Source organism: Rattus norvegicus, chromosome 4, assembly GCF_036323735.1.
Source record: "Rattus norvegicus strain BN/NHsdMcwi chromosome 4, GRCr8, whole genome shotgun sequence".
NCBI classification, from domain to species: domain Eukaryota; kingdom Metazoa; phylum Chordata; class Mammalia; order Rodentia; family Muridae; genus Rattus; species Rattus norvegicus.
In genome coordinates, this window is record NC_086022.1 from 47,916,009 (window position 1) to 47,938,233 (window position 22,225).

Consider the following 22,225-nt stretch of genomic DNA (forward strand, 5'->3'; position numbering starts at 1 on the left):
CTGCTTTCAGGGTGTTATGTGACTTGGTGATTGTATTCTGTAGCACAGTCACACATATTAGTGCTATTGTTGTGTTTATAAAAGATAAGGGAGAAGGGGAATACGTTTTGGTGGATATGTAGCCAGGCATGGAGGAAGGAGGTGCCTCTGCTGGCCCATGATGAGGCATGCCCTCCCTCAGGGACCAGCCACAGCACTGTATAATATAGAATAGAGGAATAGAGTTTATTCAGGGCATGGGGAAGGGAGTCGAAAGGGTAGTAGAGACAGAAAAAGGGAGGGAGGGAGGGAGGGAGGGAGAGAGAGGGAGAGAGAGAGAGAGAGAGAGAGAGAGAGAGAGAGAGAGAGAGAAAGAAGAAGAAGAAGAAGAAGAAGAAGAAGAAGAAGAAGAAGAAGAAGAAGAAGAAGAAAAGAAGAAGAAGAAAGAAGGAGGAGGAGAGGTATAGAAGAGGCTGGTCATGAGCACATGGAGAGAGAGGGGGGAAGGGACAAGAGGACAGAGCAGGAGCAAGAGAGAGGGGAGGAGGCGAACAGCCCCTTTTAAAGTGAGTCAGGCATACCTGGCCCTTGCCAGTAACTTGGCGGTGGGGCGGTGGGGAGGTGGGAGGGTGGGGGTGAGGGGGTAGGGGGGTGGAGGGGTAGGGGGATGGGGGGGCTTAAACAAAAATGCTAACAGCTATATTCTCAACGTAGAACAGGACAGACGACACTGACAACCAAACTGTGCAAGTGGCTACGGAATAAAGCTCCTTATTTAAAAGGCTGAGGCTACGTGTAGAACTGCATTGGTGCTGGCTCGTGGATGATACAACTGAACTCCCACTGTATGAGCAAACTGTTCTTGCCCATGGAAGTGATGGTAAACAATTTTTAGATATGGAATTCAGGAACTGTTTCCACTCCCAGCCAGGACCAAGTTCTCACCTGTATAGCTGGGTGTGCCTCCTGAAAAGCTGGGTACACTTGCACATCCCTAGCTCTCTCTACTTCACTGTAGAAGCTCTGGTCACAGGCAACGATCAGCTGACACTTTATGGATTCTCATGTGTCTACATAAGGTCCCAGCAGAAAGTCTAAGGAAATAATCTGTAGTGAAATAAGATATAGCCATGCTCTGTATGTAATGATTACAATTCTCTTTGCCAAATTACCAAGAGCCAAGATGTATCTAATTGCACACAAATGGATATAGAAGAGGGGACAAAACCAAAACGAAACCGAAACCTACAGCCAACTGATAAACCAAAACAAGTCAGGATGTAGAATTCCAATTAGAAAACTGCATCAAGAGAATTTAACATTATTGCCAAACGAAAATGTAATAGAGGTGAATGCCATTCTTTGTAACCTAATATAGGAATATTTTTAAGTTATTGAAAACTCTGATGAATTTGAAGACGTTTTCATTTTAACTCTTGAGTTTTTGAAAATGAAAAACATCACTCATGACTTACATAGGAAGTAAAAAGATAGATTGTTAGCAATATTTTTATTAATGATTTTCTTAATTTTCTCCAACGGTCTCATATACACATACAAGACACCAAAGTATAAGTACTTTCTCAAATTGTATGGCCAAGGGTCAAATATGTGATACATATAAAAATTCTTGATTAACCCAGTGGACATCTCGAGTCTCCCATTTTCAATGGTTTATTCTCAGTGTACCGACAACCACATGACTTCAGTTTGTCTGTCTTGTTAAGGCTGAAGTTTTGAGTAAAGAGTATACATTAACCTGCTCTAACACTGTAAATGTGAGTGATTCAGAAATTAAGAGGAAAAGTACTTCTGCCCTTGGCCCCCTCGGAAATGTTAGTAGCACACCCCCAGAATGCTCTTACCCGCAGGGCCTCAATCACGAGGTCTCTGGCTTCTAGTTCACCTTCCATCACACTGAGGAGCATCCGCAGCTCTGATTTGCTGAGGGTGTCCACATCAAACTCCTTTTTCTGTAAGGAAAATTGAAAATGGAATCAGTACTGACATCCTTCCTGATGGATGTCCCGAAACCAACCATGATGGCTTTGGGATATGCATCCCATGTACTGGGAAGTGAAAGCTGGCAGTTCCCAGGGCTCACTAGTTGCCATTCTAGCCTTGACAAACTCCAGGCCAATAAGCAGCCATGTCTTTACAAAGGGGGTGGGGTGGGGTGGGGTCAATGCCTGAAGAATGATATCCAAGATTGTCCTCTGGTCTCCACATACCTGTATACACATGTACATTCCACATGTTCATATGTAAGTGTACATATATACAAAGGAGAGTAATAAGGAGAGGCATGAAGGACCTATGGATCATTCTATCCATCAGCTGGGTGAAGAACTGATGCTCCACCTCCTAGAAAGAGAAAACCATGTAGTGCCATTTCTGCAAGTCTTGACTAAAAGGAGATGTAGTTGTCTGACTGCCTAAACATCTGGACTTAGACTCTCTGCAAACTATGCAGCACAAATTTAAAAGGCTCTGGAGTCTATAGCAAAACAGGCCCATCCTTGAGATGGGGGTGGGGGAGGGCGCTAATGTTGAGGGTAACAAGAAAACACAGATGTATTCCTTGGTGGGTCCCTGACATAGTGGCTCCTGGGAGGGGATTATAAATTCCAGGGCATCCAATAATAACAGATCTTGTTTACAGAACATTCTACAGCAGAGGCCACCAGCTGGCAGTCTATACCCAGATCTGGCCTGCAGATGTGCTACTTGGGCCATGAAGAAAAGTTTCATCTTCCATTCAGCCTACATTAGAAAATCTGAATATTTTACTAAACATTTTAGAACTCTGTCTTCTCTTCAAGTCAGATATTTAAGCTTTCTCAAATTTCCAATGCCATAGGCAAGAATCCAGAGTCGAAAAACAATGTCCCTGTTGAAGGAACATAGTCTTCTTCATATTGTCAACTCTTCCTCCTACACACACACACACACACACACACACACACACACACACACACACACACTCACAGAGAGAGAGAGAGAGAGAGAGAGAGAGAGAGAGAGAGAGAAAGAGAGATGCTTTAATTAGCCTGAACTATCACCCGTATAGTTATCCTGAGGTGTCATCGGGTGACATTATTACCAGGTAACAGAGATAAATAAACCTATGTATGTGTTTCTTGCACTTCTACAAAGGTTAAGATATGGTTTAAGGGCTAGAGAAAAGGGGCTTCTTAGAGACTCGGGAACAGTATGAGGAGTCTGTACAAGGGCTATGACAGTCCTATTCCATAATCCACAGTCTTCTAGCCCTATCATATCTTCTTCTACAACTTCCTAGTTCTCAGCTTTGCACATACAATCATTGACTCTAAATTCTTGTTCTTAAAACCAACCTCTTTGCTTATGACTTCTGCATGGACGTCTTCTGACATCCATTTTATAGCTGGAACTGAGAGACGATCATTTAGAACTGAGTTTGAGTTATTGTAGAGGACCAGGTCCCCTGCCAAACACCCATGGTCTCTGCACTCTGTGCAGACACCCGTGATAAACCCACTTACTCCCTACCTGAGAAAGACGATTTAGTTCATCACTATATGTCTCCAGCCATCTGAGTTCAGAAGTTGTTCTTCTAGAACTTGATTGTACATTTATGTAGCACTCTGTATTTTCCAAAGTATTCCCAAACATCTACAGTTAATCCACAGAACACCATAACCTCTATTTTTAGTTCAAGAAACTACAACTCCTAAGTCAGAAAGTATATGCAGGTCATGCAAGTAGTAAGCAATAAACCAGGTGCACCATCTGTGCCGGGGCCTGGCTTATCTCTGCATGTGGTACACAGTACCAATGCTCCAGAATGCAATATGTGAGCATCACATTAAATGGGTGTATCCTATCAATTAGTCAATGAGAAATGGTTTGGCGGGCTGGAGCGATGGCTCAGCTGTTAATGGCTAGGCTCAGAACCAAAAATATAAGAGAAATGGTTTGGCATTTAAGTTTCCAACACAAGGCTCTTCCTATGAATGCACAAGAGCAAGCACAGCAAAGCCCATGACGTCAGGGACTGTCACAAGACATGACCAGAACCAGTCACATCTCATTCCCAAGGATCCCCTAAGGAAGAGAATCATGATTTACAGTGGCAAGAGACTAGATAGCTCTGCAATGAAAAATTTCTAGCTGAATGGCTTCTTTTTACAAACGGAAGCACTGGAGAAACCACCATTTATCAGGGCACTGTAGACATCCGCAGTCAGCAGTGAAGTTCAATATACTATCTGAAACTCTGGTCCACAAACAGAGCATCATCACAGACAGTCGTCGAGTGCAGTGCTTCTCAAACTTCAGCATGTGGATGGACCACCTGAGACTTGGTCTTAAACAAAGCAGGGCTCCCATCCTAAAAACGTGGTACCAATGGAGGTGGGGTGGGTTTGAATTTACCTAACAAGCTGCTGCTGCTGCTGAAGGGTGGGGAGTACTTTGAGAAGCCCTTCATTAAGCACATTGAAAAGCCTGACACTTCCTTTGTGCATTTCTTCTGAGGACTGTCCAAGAACATATGTATAAAACTGAGCATAGAGTTTAGATGTGCAACTGCTATGAATAGCCCAGATGATCTGTGTAGAGAAGAGCTGCGTACTGCCTACAAGTTTGTGTTTTTAAATCAATCAACCCAAGTACAATAAACTCAGCTTCTTGACTACGAAGGAAGACAGACTTTTATCCTGGTTTTCCCCACTGAGACTGCAATTCCTCCGTGCTATAGAGAATAATGTTTTATTAATGCTGCTGCTGCTCATTCTAAAGATTTTAATTAATCGTGTGCCTTATTGTTCTTGTTTCTCCGAAGCTTCATGGACAAAGCACTCTAAGGACTAATAAATTATAAAAGACAGTGCCAACATTCCGATTCATGGTAAGAGTCATGTTAAGAGCTTGCCATTGGCAGCATCATGGCACGTGACCTGCAACCAATTCTTCTATTTTCCTATGAATTATGTCAATAAAAGGGAAATTCATCAAAGGCATAACACACTGCTACAAGTGTTCTTGCTGAACCACAAATGTATCATACAAAGTGTTAGAAAAAAAAAGATCCATTGTCTACTACCAAGTATTAAGTGAGATATTAGTTTGGACACACATTGTGTCTGCTCATCTCTCTCCCACTACACCAAGCTCCACTTCTGCATCCTCAGTAAAACATTGCTAAATGCTTGATTTCAATGATAAAATTCCAATACTACTTTCAGATTGCTATTGCCTACTACTGTATGCTTTTGTCCTCACTCTAGTGAAACTTGGGGAAAGAAAGTACCGGAAAACATGGTGGAGCTCTAAAGACGCTGACTATTGCACACGTACAAATTAACAGGACTCTGCTGCTTCTTACTGAAAAATAAAAAGGTGAGCGAGCTCAGAAGCCAACACCAGGGGCAAATGTGTAGGAGGGTTAAGTGTGGGATAATAAAACTAAGCATGCAAAAAATGCCACCAGAAAACTTTGTACCTATGCAGGCTGATTAAAGTCACACACACACACACACACACACACACACACACACACACACACACACACACACTGATATTAAAAGCCTCCTTTAAAAGGAAGAAAGAAAGGCGGAAGCACTCTGACTTCTTCTGGGCTAAACCCAGAGATGTATGTATGCTAAGCTAATGTTTTATCACTGAGTTATTAGCTAAAGCCACATTTGACTTCTCCATCTTGAAACAATGTCTCACCAAGATTGGAAGACTAGCCTTGAAGTTACTCTGTATCCATGCTCACCCTCAACTTGCAATCCTCCTGCCTCAGTCTTCTGAGCAGCTGAGAGGACAGGCATGTTCCATTAACCCCCCCCTCGGGGGGGTGGGAGAGGGGAAAGAAATGAACAAAGCCCTTTGGTGTTCTTTCACTTGAAATGGCTTTGATCTCATAACCCTACAGCACAGGGAACTTAGATGTTTTTAAAAAAAAATGGTTAATGTATCTTGGTTCAAGACTAAACTGAAACTGAATTATCCTACATTTGTGATATTTATTTTAAAACAACCACGATAATCTAATTTTCAAAAGAAGACAGATGACAGAACACATAGCTATTCACATAACAGCCGTAGGATCTTCAGAGCACCGAGGAAAACATGAAGACTGTCCCCTCAAGAGAAACAGTTCAGACTACATTTTATTACTGACCTCATTTCCCAATTAAGAGAAAAAAAAACCCACAAAACAAACTATAAGTCCAGGTTACATCCTTTCAATGACAATGGCACAAAGGAAATAATAATAATCAATGAAACCTACAACAAGAAAATGAAACCCATCTGTCCTAAGGTCTTTTGTCAAAGGAGTCACCAAATCCAGGAAATCTACTGTTCTGAACACCTATTGTAAAACAAATTGCCTGAGTCTGGTCAAACAGAACATCTGCCTTGAGATATAGCAAGTCATATCTACTAACTTACAGTGCTCATTTATCATGGAGGAAAACCGTTGACTGGCTTGACCTCAGGTCTACAATTAGCAACCTTTCTTACACAGTCCACACACATCCACAAGTCTAGGATTGTACTTCCACATCAATTATTAGTTAAGGAGATACTGTATAGTATAGATCTGGCCACAGGCCAATCTGATCAGGCCAATTCCTCAGTTGACCTTCTCCTTCCCAAACTATAGGTTTGTGTCAAGTTGACACCTGACGCCAACCATAACAGTAGCCAAAAATCTTACAAGGGATCTTCTGAGCTACAGTGGCAGAAGTATCCTTCAAACAGTGGCCCAAACACATCAGTCATATTAATGATCCTTAATGAAAATGAACTCAAACAGAGCTAGCCATTTTGCTTGACTCTTTTCTTCAACACTAAGTCCTGCCTCCCTTTTCAGTCTCATGAAATCAATGCCTTTATAACCTTAAGTAGGAAGGTATCTGAGAAAGCAGAGGGCTTGGAGACCAGGCAAGAGATAGATTTGGAAGGGCAAGTCACTTTATCTGCTTTCAGTAATCTCTAAACAGGGGGTACTAGACTAAGTGGTTTCTAAAATCTCCTCTAGTTCTCAAGAGCCTTGATTTCATGTGCCATGGGGGGAGGGGAACTGTATTAATGGATTAAAGAAATCTTACTTTTTTTTCTTCTTGAGATTAAAAGCCTTTGAGAAGTACTTGAGGAAAATTGATTTTGCATTTCTGCCTCAAAGTTACAGAAATGTGTTTTTTCCGAGTTTAATACTTGATACTAAGAACTAATTCCATTCAGATCTCTGTAAGCGAGCCAGAGTCTCTCTGAAGACAAATGAAGGCTAAACAGAGGGAAATTGATGAAATACCTTGAACCTTTCAAATCTTGGATGCTGTATTAACATGATTAGAAATTAGGTGCAACTTTCTAAATATTTAGAGCCTGGATTTAAACCAATTAACAAATTCAAAGGGAAAAAGCACGTGGTCCTCAGGAGTTCAAACTATTTTAAAAAGTATACCCAGGTGTGGCAGCTCATTCCTTGGTCTAAACACTTGGGAAGCTGAAGCCAAGTTGGACTGGGCTACTGTGAGTTCCTGTCAAAACAACTGAAAGAAAGACAAGAAAAAAGGTGGGGGAGTTTGAGTGTATCACAGAGGAGGAGAAGGGAGGAGAGGGGAAATGGGAGAGACTCTCACCCCTGCTTTTGCTTCCCCAACCCACTTTTCTCACCCCTTCTCTTTTGGATCCCATCTTTCTTCAGCAAATGGGGCCAACGTCATGCTTGTATGCTCTTGTAGACTGCAGAAATCTTTCCCTTCCTCCGTTCAATCTTAAGAGTCTGTCACATTTTCTCATGTGGCAATTAATCACAGTCTTCCTTGTGCATTTCCCCAAAGTATAAACTCATCTTTAGCATTATCTATCTCCCCATCCTTACTAGCTGTCAAGACAGCAAGAATATTACATCTTCACATGCTTTTATCTAACAAGTCTCCCTCCATCCAGTACAAAAGAGAAAGGGTGCTATGGCTCCAGGAGCAAGTAAGACACAATATGACAGGCTACTCCAGGGGCACCTTCAGTCACACAGAGTAACCCACACTAGGAAAGGAACTAAGGTAGACCTGATAAGAACTTGATAAGAACGCAGGGCCTACCATGTACCTCAAGGCAGGCAGTAAAGCCTAAAGACTTTCACACTAGACAAGCAACTATGTGTGGGAGGAGGAGACAGTGATAAGGAGACAATGCCAGGAAGGGAACCCGGCTATGGGCATAGCTAATTTTAAACCAGGAGAAAACTAGAGGGAAAACAGAAAGTGGTTCAGGCAGGCCATTTCCTCCTCTCAGATTTCCTCTTCCACTTTCGCTCCAGAGAAAAAAGTACCCCTATTTCAGAAAACTAACAAAACAAAGACTAAAACCAAGTACTTTTCCAACGGAACTCAGATTTCCATGCAGCCCAACAGGAGGCTTGAATCAGCCCCTCAGTGAGAAGCCTTCCACATCCAACAAGTGCCACAGAGATGTTTATAACACACCACATAATACATTTTGATTATGTACGGTGTCAAGTGCCAACATGATGATTTTCAGATAAACAAGGGCCTAGAAGGCAAAACATGATGGTCTTGGAGTTATCATACCCTTTTGAAGAAGAACGTGGGTCTTTGGCATCATCTTGGTGCCTTTTTGGTGAAATACTGAAATGCCAAAACAAAATCACTTACAACTGCGTTCCCACTCCACAAACACTGTACTTACCACAGCCTTCAAAGAGATCTGCAACCTAGTTCTTTACTAAAAGCTAAGAGTTTTGAACTCAAATCACTATTTCTACATGGACCACAGCATGCTATACACAGCATTTGTTTTTGTACATATGCTATTAACAATAGATGCAACTAAATCTTGGCAGTACTTCACCATTAATGCTACCATAGCTATTACTCTCAGTACCTCCTGGACAGAAAGTAGGGAAGAAGGGAGGAAGGAGGCAAGGAGAGAGGAAGGGAGGTGGGGAGAGACAGACAGACAGACACAGAGACAGAGAGACAGAGAGAGACAGAAAATGAGATAACGTAGATATAAATGTGTGCTTCTGTGCGGAGAACAAAGGTCAACCTTGGGAATCCCTCCATGGGTGATCTCACCTTGCTTGTAGAGACAAACTCTGGCTGGCCCTGGCTGCCCAAGCCCAAGAAACCCTGGTAAATTCACATCACTGGGCTGGACTTTCTTAAGTGAGTTTCAAGCTCTTCACTGACTACAATATCACTCCAGCCCAAGACAAGGCCTTTTAAAATGCAATGTAAGTCTTGCACCAGGCAATCAGTGGAGAGGAATCTAACTGAGCCTCTTTTCAAATGAGCTGAGGTAGCACAAACTATAAGGCCAAGGCATAGAAATGACACCATCTCTGCTCGGCACTTGAAGCTGGATTTGAGTCCCATATCCCACGTATCCACCTGTCCACTATTCCAAAGCCTTGACGAATCTCTTCATTTCTTGTCCAGTCTTTTTTCCCTCCCCTCCATCTTAATGAGTAGTGTGGCACTAACTCTAAGTTGGAAAAGTCCAGGAAGGGAGTAATATGTTTATCTATGTATGACCATTTCATCCTCAGCCTCAGTCATCATCACTGGGAGGACAAGAAACTGAAAAGAAAACTTGTAAGACTTGTAAGAATATCAAATTTTGAAACCAGAACTCTGGAAAGCAGTTGATACATCATTAAGAAAAGCGCTTAGAGAATCAGAGAAAGAACTGGAAGAGCTTGAAGGGGCTCGAGACCCCATATGTACAACAATGCCAAGCAACCAGAGCTTCCAGGGACTAAGCCACTACCTAAAGACTATACATGGACTGACCCTGGACTCTGTCCCCATAGGTAGCAATGAATATCCTAGTAAGAGCACCAGTGGAAGGGGAAGCCCTGGGTCCTGCTAAGACTGAACCCCCAGTGAACTAGACTGTTGGGGGGAGGGCGGCAATGGGGGGAGGGTTGGGAGGGGAACACCCATAAGGAAGGGGAGGGGGGAGGGTGATGTTTGTCCGGAAACCGGGAAAGGGAATAACACTTGAAATGTATATAAGAAATACTCAAGTTAATAAAAGAAAAAAAAGAAAAAAAAAAAGAAAAGCGCTTAGAAAAGGGAACTGTAGAAAAGAAAAGGAGGCTGGTGACATGGTTGAGCAGGCAGAGGCACTCATCTCCCCGTCGAGTATGATGCCCGGAGTCCAGAGACAGAAGGAGAGAACCAACTCTACAGAGTTGTCCTCTGACCTCCACACGTAAGCCGTGGCATATACTACCCCTCCACCTTACAGTAAGTAACAGATGCTTAACAACTGAAATGCAAAGGCCTGAAGATGGAGTTCAGTTAAAAAGTACTTGTCCATAATGTCCAACCCTCACAACTGAAGAATAGAGGCGGGAAGAAAGTCAGTGAGTCTATTGACTTAAGGCCAGAAGTATCTGCAATGTTTACTATTATAAACCACAGACCAATATCTTCATTATATCTTGTAATACAGAGTATGTCTTGCAATTGGCCGATCAACATCAAGTATTACGAGAGTTTCTAATGATGAGCCTTATTTAAGAAATCAACTCATTCGACTCTCCTTAAAGGCTTCTACTCTCCCCAGGTCCCAGCCTTGGTGGTCACATGATCAACAGCAGCTATCTGTCCTTGCCGATGAAGTACTAATGCTGTAAAATGTTCTGTCAACATACAAACTTATGGGAAACCCATAAGAATAGAACCAAGTGGTAATTTAGCTTTGGTATGGATTCAGCCACAAATGGGCAAATGCTTCATCAACACAAAATAGCTCCTATGAGAAATTTAACAGCAGCAGCAATCGCTGTACAAATAAACAGAACAGATGCAAACGGAAATATGAAAGCCATTGTGGAAACAGCAAGAATACCTCCATCCTAATCTTTCCAACTTTGCAAAACGTAAGCTGTGTTCTAGAGCCTGTGGCTGAAATGGTGACATCTCTCTACCTATCTTTGAAAGCCTTTGACATGGAACTGCTGTGAAGGAAACTCAAGAAACGGCATGGGTGCACAACCACTTTCCGCCATCTCCATCTTCGTTCATATCCTCTTTCTGAGAGGCCAGCACAAGTGTCCTCCACCATGGACTATTTCCAGTGCCTTCCATAAACCATTTCCAGATCCTTCCACTAGGAGCCCTCTCTCTCTGACTGTCACTCCTAAAAGGTCTATCCACATTTTTTTTTGTGCCTGTTGTGGTTTGACTCTTCTCTGTACTCCAGAGTCTACCATGGTCAAGCTTTAAGGGGTCAAAGGCAGTAAAGATGCTACCCACCTATGATGCTTCTGCCTTCGTGACTGATGAGTGATGTGTGTTGAGTTCACGGCATTTCCCTTTTACATTATTCTGTCAAACTTTCACTAGTCCCCAGCTACTATAAAACTAGGATTTCATTTTGTCAAAAGTAAAAACCATAAGTAGCTAAGAAGGCCCCTTTTATTGCATTTACAGTCAACACTGTCACCTAGAAAACAAATTTTTCAAGATGTCAGACATAAGGTTTAACAATGTGTTTTTAACCAAAACGACGCTAAGGCATTCCTTTTAATTGACACTTTCACAGCAAAATCTATATCTACGCTTTGCTTATTAGCTAATCCAGAAATCCTAGAACGAGGAGAATGCTGCTTGCCTCTCCAAGTACAGCTTTAAATGGATCTCCATTTTTTTCTCTCACTCCCAAATTCCACAGTGACAATAAAAAGCAGATCCCGCTTTCCATACTGCCTACCAGAAAGAATTATATTCTGAGCAGAAATAGCAATATGGCCTATAAAAGTCATTGCATTTGGCTAAGGTACTGAAAATAACCCAGGCTCCCAGCATGGATCACAGCGTAGACTATTAATAAGATCCTATTGAATGATGTAGCTGTTAGCTCGAGGTGCTTTCAGGATTTAAACAACGAAGAACAAGGATAACAAACTAAATTTAAAACATTCCACTGGAAATTATATTAAACTGCAAACTATAAATTAAGCCAGTTCCTAAGCAACAATCTAAATAGAAAAGAAAAAAAAAACCCTCTGAAAACATGCTCTTTCAAAAATAGCCAATGGCTTTGAGGCTTCACTAGCTCGATTCTGCCAAATGTATATATAAAATTCCACAAGATGTAAACCAGTTTGAAATGAAATAAATCTCTTCAGGGCAGAAAGAGAATTTCTCCTTAAAATTAAAAATATGTATATATTAAGTTTTTTGTCGGCCAAGAAAAAAAGCAAACTAAAAGATTTAATTTTTAACCATTAGATGAAAAACAAGCACGACAAACAGGATTTCTCTATTTTTTTTTCTTTCTTGAGCCAAAAACAACGACAAAAACAGCCTAAAACCAGGCTGGTGGTGGTAAGGTCCTCTATTTCAGCACCTCAGGAGACAGAGAGGTACGTGACTGAGACTCCATGGTAAGGTTTAGCTCCCTGTGACCCTACCTGGAAATAAAGACCAGCTTACTCAAGTAGGTCATGTTAAGAGTCCCCTTTTCAAGCGCAAACTACTGGTAAAAAATCAATATAGCCCAATTTTACAGACTGAAGCGTAACATTTTTACTTTAAAAACCATAAGTGTGCTGTTAGTGCAGGTTGGAAGCCTACAGAATAGGATCCCTTGAAAGAGGTTCTTTCCTTTCCTTCGGGAGAGTTTTTTTCTTGACTCTTCCCCTTAACAAGAGTCACGTCATCAAGCTGCTAATTTATCCGCATTTGAATCAGGCTCCTGACACTTTTGAACATTTGACAAGGAACACTGACCTCGTTGGAACAAAAGTATTCCTGACAATGCAATTTTGTTTACAGTTTTACATCACACATCATAAACCACGTGCTGGTGTTGGTTTATCTTGGGCTTGAAATATCGTGTAGGCACAAAGGGGTGTATTCTAAGTAGATTAAACAAACTATCCACCTTCCTGAGAGAGAGAAGAGGCGAGTTCTGCCACACCTCCACTCCCCCCACTCCCATGGAGAACAGGACAGTTGATAATTTCAACTCCCAGAGGGACTTGTTTTCTCCGTTGTCATAGAAAGAAATTCACATGTGGAAAGGTTTCATTTGAAATATCTTTAACGTTCTTATCGGCAAAGAATGAAAAATGCGAATTTCCCTCAAAGCTCCCCAAGCCCATATCTTCCACTTTCACGATGGGGGTTAGTAGTTTCCCTTCCCCTACCCTCCTCTAGCATTCTGCTTTTGCAGCCTTCACCACCAAGCACCTTCCTCCACGTCTCTCCTTTCCCATTCGAAGCCAGAGGTGGGAGGAAATTCAACAACACAGGTTGTTTACGTCTGGTCCTGACCTCCACTGCCCAGACCCGGATTTGGATCTAGAGGTGGGAGACACGAGGGGTCGTCCACGCGGGGCTCAGCTCACTCTGTCCCACTAAGGAATCCTCTGAGGTGCTGGATTTGGCTAAGGGTGGGAGGCGCTCCCAGACCTGTCTTTCTTTGCAGATCTTTGCAGCTCCAGCAAAAGCTGCTTCCTCGACCTGAGAATGTTTTCCAACCTGGCTTTGTGGGTCAAGACCCCCAAAGCAAGGTAGGAAGGTAATATCTGTGCATGCAGAAGACAGAGTATCAAAGAAGGGAGCGGGTATGCGCCTAAGGAACTTAAGACGCCAGAGAAAGGGAACAATGTTTTGACACCAGGTTCAGAAAAACCAGCTCAATCCCGCTTTAGGTCTGGAAGATCATCCCTACAGATGACTGACTGAGCCAGCAGTCAGCTAGGACCCAAAGTGCTGGTGCTCGCTGGGCCTCTCCCACCAGCCTCCCCAAGACACATGACCCCCCCACACACACACACACACAGAGCATCCCACACCTGCCTGGCGATGGTTCACCTCCCCCTCTCTACTAACCCAGGTCCCCCGAGAGGTGTCAGGCACCCCGAGACTCGCGTCCGCTCTGCGCCCCGAAGCGGTGAACAATGGGGACTGAGATCCTCCATAGCACCCCGCGAATGGGCATGGGGGTCATCAGGGATATGTGTGGAGTGTCCAGAAGGACCGACCGGGTCCCTAGCATCTGGGTGTGTGTAGGAGGTGGCGTTCCCCGACATGAACCCGCTTCTGTCCCGGGGGACACCCTGGGGAAGGGACACACGAAGGGCACACCCCGGGGAAGGAATGGGTATCCAAGGGAAGAGGCACAGGAGAAAGGGGGTATCCAGGAGGAGGAAGGGAAACCCTTGGGAAGAGAGACCATGGGTAAAGAAAAGGAACCCCGTGGAAGTAAGGGGGCACCCTAGAGAAAGACAAGGCATCCCAGGAAAGGACCGGGCACCCATAGGGGAGTGTCCAGTGGGGATCCTGGCACCAACCCAAGCCCCCGTCTACACGGATCCCGGTGCCCAGGGAACTCGGTTACCGCCGCCTCCGCCGTGGCCCCCTCCGCGTCGCCCGGGGCGCGGGACAAGTCGGGCTCGCAGCTCGCGCTGTCCGTCGCCATCTTCCTGCTCTAGCGGATCCGAATGCGAGCTCGGAGCGGCGGCAGGGCTCAGCTCTCTCGGCGCGGGCGGCGCTTAACCCGCTGCTGGCTGTGGCCGCGGCGCTCTCAGCCCCGGAGCTCGGCGGTCCCCTCCCGCCTTTCCGCACCGCCCCTGCCGCTTAACCCTCTGCGCGCTGGAAACGCGGAGCCCCGCCCACCCGCCCGCCCGCACCAGTCGCTCCCACAGGACCAAGAACTGGCACCGGAGCGGCGCGGCCTCGCGCTGATGTCCGAAAGACAGACACCCGGGGCTGCAAAAGAAGGCACGCTTCCTCCCACGAGGCAAAGGCTGGCCAAATCTTTGCTTAGGCAGCCGGGCTCAAGTCGATCCTGGGCCAGACTCCTGGATGTGAAAAAAAAAAAAAAAAATCTAAAATCGAGCAACCGTTCCTCACTACCATTAGCTCCAGTGAGGTGCCTTTCTTAATATCTTCCAGTCCCTGTGGCCTGCAAACGTCTACCCTCTTGGTTTGTATACCCGGCTTTGTTTTTATCACATCTTCAATGCTAGTCCTCTCTAAAACCATCAACTCTAAGTCTGAACCCACAGCTCAAAGTCTGTGTCCAGCTGTTTTTAGCACCCCTCATCCGCCGGTACCTATCTGCTCGGTTGGTAACTGCTTCGTTTCAAAGAAGGAGGAATCCCTCACTCCCACCCCCACCCCAGCCTGAGATCTGTTCTGAAAAAGCACCAAGTATCCAGTGATGTCTTACTACTTTTGAGAGAACAACAACTTCCTTCGTACAAGTTAGGACACAAGGATACACACACAGACCTTTGTCAAAATGATCATATGGGAATGCATGGCTGGAGTTTGTATGGATGAGTTAGGCCCAAGCCTCCCCATCTCCTACCTCTAATTCTGCTCTTAGACTTTCTGGCTGAATCTGAAAAGTCTATCACGTGATTGAGACCTTAGGGCAAAGACCTTCCCAAATCTCCATATCCCCCCAAAATGCTTTGAAAGCACAAAATCAAATGGAGACATTCAAATTGTGTCTCTGTGAAGCCGAATCAACGCACCACCCAATCCCACGCTTGAAATTCTGGAAGATGGATGACTGGAATGTTCAGTTGTATGGGTTATAGATCAAAGCGTTTAAAACAAGCAAGCAAGCAAGCAAACAAACAAACAAAAAACAAAGTCAGGGGAATGTCGGGAGGGAGTGGGACGGTAAGGGGGGTGGATGGGGGGGGATACCTGTATGGGGAGGGGGAGGGGATAGGGAGCTCATGGACAGAAACTGGGAAAGGGAATAACATTTGAGATGTAAATAAAGAAATATATCTAATAAAAAATACAAAACAAAACAAAACAAAACAAAAACAAAGTCGAAGCAACAACAAAAGCCCAGCCTGCTCCTCTTGACAGGTCCTGACACCTTAACTGTTCACTTTCCGATCTGGTTCTGAATATTGACACAAATCAGAGAAAATATTTTCTACAAAGACAATGAAAGGGACTGGTCAACAAAATCTAGAAAGTTCCCCCTGGAAAGACAGGTCAAGGAAACATCTGGTGCCCTGAGTAAGGGTCAGAGTTTAGGAACCACCTGCAGGTTATCCTGGGCACAGACTTTCCTTTGTTTATTCTCAGTGGCTTCACTCTGATAGCTGATCTCCTCAGCCCTTTGGCTGGTACTCTTGGTTATCACACCATTTCTTTTATTTAGTCAACTACTCTCTTGAAATTGCTGATATGAGACTATCTAGACTTCAAAGATGAAAGAAAAGCATTTGACAGTAAAAGATTTTGAACTGTTAGTAAATATTTAATATTAGAAGCAAAGATATTTCTTGGTTTTTTTTTTTAAACTTCGTTTTAGTACATCCATTTTCTTAATACCCATGTTGAATTATTGCTCCAAAAATTAGCTGGCACACTACTAGGGAGAGGCAGGAGGATAAAATAATGGATTTCATTTGGGAATTAAGTAGGTATCTAAAACACCTTATTGCTGGGAAGTAGATATGTTCTTAGACATGCAGCTCAGTTTTTAAATGCCTCATTTATTTGAAGATATTTTATAACATTAAAAATTTAACTACATCATTGGAAAGAAATAGCTTGGTTTCATTCTAAATAAAACCCAAACAGATTCATGTCAGAAAAAGGAGTCAATTCCTGGACGTGTTTTTTTGTTGTTGTTGTTGTTTGTTTTGTTTTGTTTTGTTTTTTTTCCCCTTTTGCTTATGCGTATGTATGTAAGTGAAAAAAAATACAGACATAAAAATAGAGCTCTTGTTTTAACTGCCCAGACCTGGGATATGGGAAAGAGAACCCCAGCCTTTTGCTTCTATCCTGAAACTGTAAGTGCTATGAACTGGCTCGGGCTGAACATCCTGCAGTTGCAGCAAAGGAGGAGGCTTGATTCCCACACCAGTAGTCTGGCCTGGAGCTGGCTCTCCACTGGAGGACACTTGCTTTAAATTCTCTCCATAGTTCTCAATAGCTTCCACTGCTATTGTAAATTAACTCTTTCTGCACAAAGACAGTCTCTCTTGCAGTTAAAGCAAATAGATCTGAAAGGACAATGACTTGATCATCCTTTTGACACTTCATTAAACTGCTCGGTAATAATAACCTTGAAAGACATCCCAGAGACACAATGAAAAATTCTGAAAGGCCGGTAGATGAAGGAAGCTGCAACAAGAAGCAGAAGAAAAGAATTCCTATTGTAGAGATGAACCAGATTCTTAACCCATGCAATCTCTTCTGCATCAGAACAGAAGAGAGTATCAGGAGAGATACTGAGTACATTGGGAACAAAAACCAGCCAAACCTTAATATTTGGGTTAATTTTTCTTTGTAAATAGATGGTGTCTTCCTGACAAAATAATCTGAGGTTGACTGTTTACCGAACTGTGGGAGAGAGTGAGAGAGGTGTTCGTGTTGAGTTATAAAATTCTCTTTAAAGGTTTCTTCTCAGACTAGAGAAATGAGTTGTTGAGGCAAGGAATGGAGACAGTGGTTGGGAAACCAAGCAGTTTCCTGATTAAACCCTGTTCTTGGCCTCCCCAGCCACATCCTCCAACCCACAAAGCCAAGAACCCAGAGAGTTACACATCATGATGTAAGGGGAGGTTTCCTTCTTATGAAAAGATAAAGGAACATATGCATATTCTAAAACCAGCTCCATGGAAGAGAATCTTTACTTCAGTCAAATGACATTTATGATAATTCCAGAGAGCAAACCATATGCTATCATGTCTTAGCTTTGCCAAATGACAAAATTACAAAGTAACGAATCATTTCTGACTACATACACCCCAAAGACTATAGTTATACAATTGAAGTAGTCCCTCCCACACTTATTCTCTCTGAATGAAGTGACCAACCTAGGGGGCCCCAAATCTTAACTTCAGGGAGTTCTGAAAGAAAGAACATATGCTAGCTCCCAGCACCTCATCTAATGTCTTGATTTTGAAATCAAGACATTGCCAGAAATGGGTCTTCATATGACCTAACTGCATTCCTTTATAGATAACTTGTCATTATCTGCATGTACTGGAGGCTCTTTGGGAGGTTTTTTTCGGTAAATTTAATTTGAATCTAGTTAGCCATTCTAGTCAACAACCTATGGATTTGGAAGGCCTTCTCACCAACTGTACTTGGTGTGTGCCAATGAAATGCAAACTGATTTTACCTAAGCTAAAGCAAAATGCAATTAGGAAATTAAATCTGGTATGAAGAAAGTCAAAGCTAAATGTAAGTCACTCCTAACCTTATAGTCTCCCCTATCCTCTTAAATACCGTCTGAATTAGTTAGGGTTCTCAAAAGGAAGAGAACAGAATGAATCACACACACACACACACACACACACACACACACACACACACACACGAGTGCGCGCGCAAGCAGATTTATTAGACTGGCTTGAATATATGTGGTGGTCGTTCAACGACTGTCACCTGACTGAAAGGCAAAGAATCTTGTAGTTGTTCAGTTTACAAACTAAGAGCTCTCATCAATCTAAACTTGATGTGGAGGATTCCCAGAGAGCTGCCAGTCTTCAGTCTACATTGAAGTTTCTAAGATGTAGGTTCTAGTACCAGCAAAAAAAATCTCAGTAACAGAGTAGATGAACTTGCCAGCAAGAGTAAGAGCAGGCAGGCAAAAAGCAAAAACTTCCTTTTCCCCGGTCCTTTTATGTGGACTACAACCAGAATGTGAAGCCCAAGTTTAGGGTGGGTCTTCTCTTAACTACTGTAACCTAATCAAGAAAGTTTCTTATAGGCATGCTCAGCTGTTTGAAGTTTTAGCTGATTCCAGATATAGTTAAATTGACAACAAAGATGAGACATCATGCCATCTTTTATAAGGATCTGGAAATGGGAATCACTTAATTGCCAAAGTGGTTTCCAAACACCAGGGTTTGGGAGACGGTAGTGTGTTTGTCTTCCTTTGGAGATGGGGTCCAACTGTGTTACTCAAACTGCTGTAAATGTCCCTTTTGCTTCCTCAGATGAAGTGATGAGATGAGAGCTGTACCCAAGTTGTGTGAACAGCATTACTTTTCTGTTCTAACTATCCATAGGCCTAGGTCTGGAAGCTTCTATCCTCTGTAAAATCCAATCTTCCAAGGTGACTGATTCAATCTGGCTTCTCTTGGTTTCTGACTGAATTGTTTGGCCTGGCCTAACTTAGGCAATATGTTTTGTTTTGTTTTGAAGATTCATTTCTTATATAGAAGTACACTGTAGCTGACTTCAGACACACCGGAAGAGGGCATCAGATCTCCTTAGAGATGGTTGGGAGCCATCATGTGATTGCTGGGATTTGAACTCAGGACCTCTGGAAGAGTAGTTAGTCCTCTTAACCATTGAGCCATCTCTCCAGCTGAGGTAATATGCTCTGATCTTCTCGTTCCTTCTCATTCTCTGGCTCATTCTCTGTTCACATGTGTCTAGCTTGTTCTGCCTGTAAAACTGTCCCTGTAAAACTACCACTACCAAGCACATGCCCCATGCCTGTCTCCCCTTCTCTCTTCCTGTGTTGCTCTTAAGTAACCTATCTTTCCTGAGGCATTCTCATCACAGTTTAGCATACACTATCTCTGACTCTTTCTCTCAAATCTTTCTCTGATTCATCACTTTGCCCCTCAACTAGACGTCACTTTCAAAGATGGCTGCTTCCTTAAAAGTGTGTACTAAGGACATTTCTGCGGTTCAGCCAGATAATTCTGTAATCCAGGTCATGTTGGCTTTCTGAACAGATCATATCTTTGGATGTGATGCCTTGCTCGAGCAGCCACATTGCTGGATTAAATTTTCTCTACAAACTGGCCTCCAACTCAGGTTGGTTTTGAACTCCTGAACCTCCTCCCTCAGCATCTCAAGGGCTGGGATTACAGGTATAAGCCTCACAGCCAGCTCTGATATGAGATTTTACTAAAGGAGTATAGATATAAAGAAGTTATAAGGATATCATCCACTAATCAGGTCCTTCTAATAGACGGCAGGGCTAGTGCAGAAATCCCAGGTAGAGTTGTACCAATTCTACTAAATTCTTCTCTATCATTACTTGCTGGTTTCATTTTCTACCTGAAGAAACACTTAGAAGCATAAGTTGTAGTGTACAAGGATGTTTCAGTGCAAAATCATTGTAGGGAAAAACAGTTTCAACAAAGGATCTGGCCCACAGCTGCCCTGAACCATCTGAATTGGAAATGGATCTGAGCTAGTCCACTCATTCAGCCTCTTTAGCCATCCCATAAGCTTGCAGTAGGTAGTTACTAGGCAACGGTGAAGGCACAAGTATTTATACCATTAGTCATTAATTATAGCGGAGCTGTATTTTTCTTAGAGAGTTTTAAAACTATATAAATAGGTTGTGAGATCTGACCCTTCTTGCCTTTGATTAGATGTGCAGAAGCCCATTATAAAACTAAACCTTAAAATTTCCCTGTAATGCTGGAGACGTTCTATTCGATACAAAAGCAAACTCGGTGTTCAAAGGATTTGAAAAGAAACCAAAGATGACGCTTTGCAGTCTTAATAATTACTCAGAAAGTGCTTATGCTTGAGTTGGTTAGGATTTGCTTCAGTTACAGACACATAGTTCTACATAAAATAATGAAGTGAACCAATACCTTTGTATTCTCTAGAAAAGCACGAATTTTGTAGTTAATGGAATTTCTAATACAGTCTATTTTTTGAGACATAAATTTCACCTCACATTGCCCCAAGTCTCAATTTATAGCAGTATTTACTTTTATTATTCAAGAAAAGAAAACAAAAACAAAGGCAAAAACACAAACCAGTTAAATAGTTCATAGTAGCTGGGCTCATTTTAAAGCACTTGGAAATGTGAGGGTATTATTTGAAAAAAATAGCATAAATATTCATACAGAAATTGAATAACCAATGAATACAAAATACAGTTTAATTCATAATATTTATGAAACAATGTCATAGATAGAATTGAAGGCTTAATTATATTTATGAATCGAGAAGTGAAAAGGAAAAAAAGGCATCGTTATTGCTAGATTCTGGGGAAATGAATTCATTTGTAGGATAATGAAACTTAGACCAAGGAATCAACAGTTCTACTGAAAATGTTTTATGGTAACATATAATATATATATTTGCTAATGGAAATGGAATGCTCTTTTTATCATGATATTATCCTCACCCAGTATTTATTATCAATTTGAGCATTAATGTCTTCTAAAGAATCAATTTAGTTGAAATATAAAATTATACCACTACTTTTTCTTTCCTTTAATATTGTGGTGGATTGAATATGCTTGGCCCAAGGAGTGGCACTATTAGGAGGTATGGACTTTTAGAGGAGTAGGTGTGGCCTTGTTGAAGGAAGTGTGTCACTATGGGAGTGGACAATGAGACCCTCCTCCTAACCATGTTGTGAGAGCCAGTCTTTTCCTAGCAGCCTTCAGATGAAGCTGGAGAACTCTCAGCTCCTCTTGTACCATGGCTGCCTGGACGCTGCCATGCTCCTGCCTTGGTAATAGTAGACTGAACCTCTGAACCTAAAAGCCAGCCCCAATTAAATGTTGTCCTTATAAGAGTTGCATTGGTCATGGGGTCTGTTCATAGCAGTAAAACCCTAAGTGTTGTGTCAGCTTTCAACCTCACCCTCTTTACTAACCCTTCAGGCCACATGGTCATTACAATGCAGCTTTGCTTGACCCCTTTTAGTTTGATCATTCCTCTACCCTATGCGCTGTGGCCATAGATAGACACTCACATGTGGCAGGGACTGTCAATGCCAGCTTTTTTTTTTTCAAATGAGGTGTTGGCAGGGGTAGAGTTGAACTACACTGGATCTAGACTCCTAAGTTTGAGTAGTGGGTAAAGACATTTCACATACCAACCATACTGAATTGTTCTGCTTTGACTACAGAATTCTATTTAGAATTGTTGAGACAAAGTCAGAACTGTAGATTTAGACATAGAGTTTAAACATCTAGGCGGAAGATTCTTTAAATCAGGTAAAACGTGTTGATTTTAATATAACACAATTAATCTCTTTAACACACACATATTTATATATGTGTATAGCAATTTACTTTGTCCTGTTTATGATTTCTTTCTCCTTTAGCTCCTAAGCCTTCCAGATATTGTTGTCTTTTGACTTTAAATTCCAGAGAAAATTGAGTACTCAATATTTGAACTCCCTTTTCCAAAGTTTCTTTCACTCTGAAGTGGTGTCGTCCAAGACACAAACACTTAGGCAACCTCCCAAAACCCAAGTCTGCTCTTTAATGCAGTTTGTCACA

General features: G+C 42.5%; 1 protein-coding gene across 6 annotated transcripts in view; it reads right to left on the bottom strand.

The window, feature by feature from the left end:
- The window catches only part of Cttnbp2 (cortactin binding protein 2), a 163,732-nt gene extending 149,142 nt beyond the window's left edge, over positions 1 to 14,590 (bottom strand). For 2 of the 6 annotated variants that reach the window (XM_039107159.2, XM_017592494.3), the window contains exons 1-2: positions 14,362 to 14,583; positions 1,845 to 1,952 (exon numbers count right to left, since the gene is read on the bottom strand). In XM_039107159.2, the coding sequence (XP_038963087.1) occupies positions 1,845 to 1,952; positions 14,362 to 14,442 (189 nt within the window). In that variant the 5' untranslated portion in view covers positions 14,443 to 14,583. Of the gene's footprint in view, positions 1 to 1,844; positions 1,953 to 14,361 lie in introns of all 6 variants that reach the window. The other 4 variants (NM_001114401.1, XM_039107160.2, XM_039107161.2 and 1 more) reach the window with 4 other exon arrangements.
- Between the last annotated feature and the right edge of the window lie 7,635 nt (positions 14,591 to 22,225).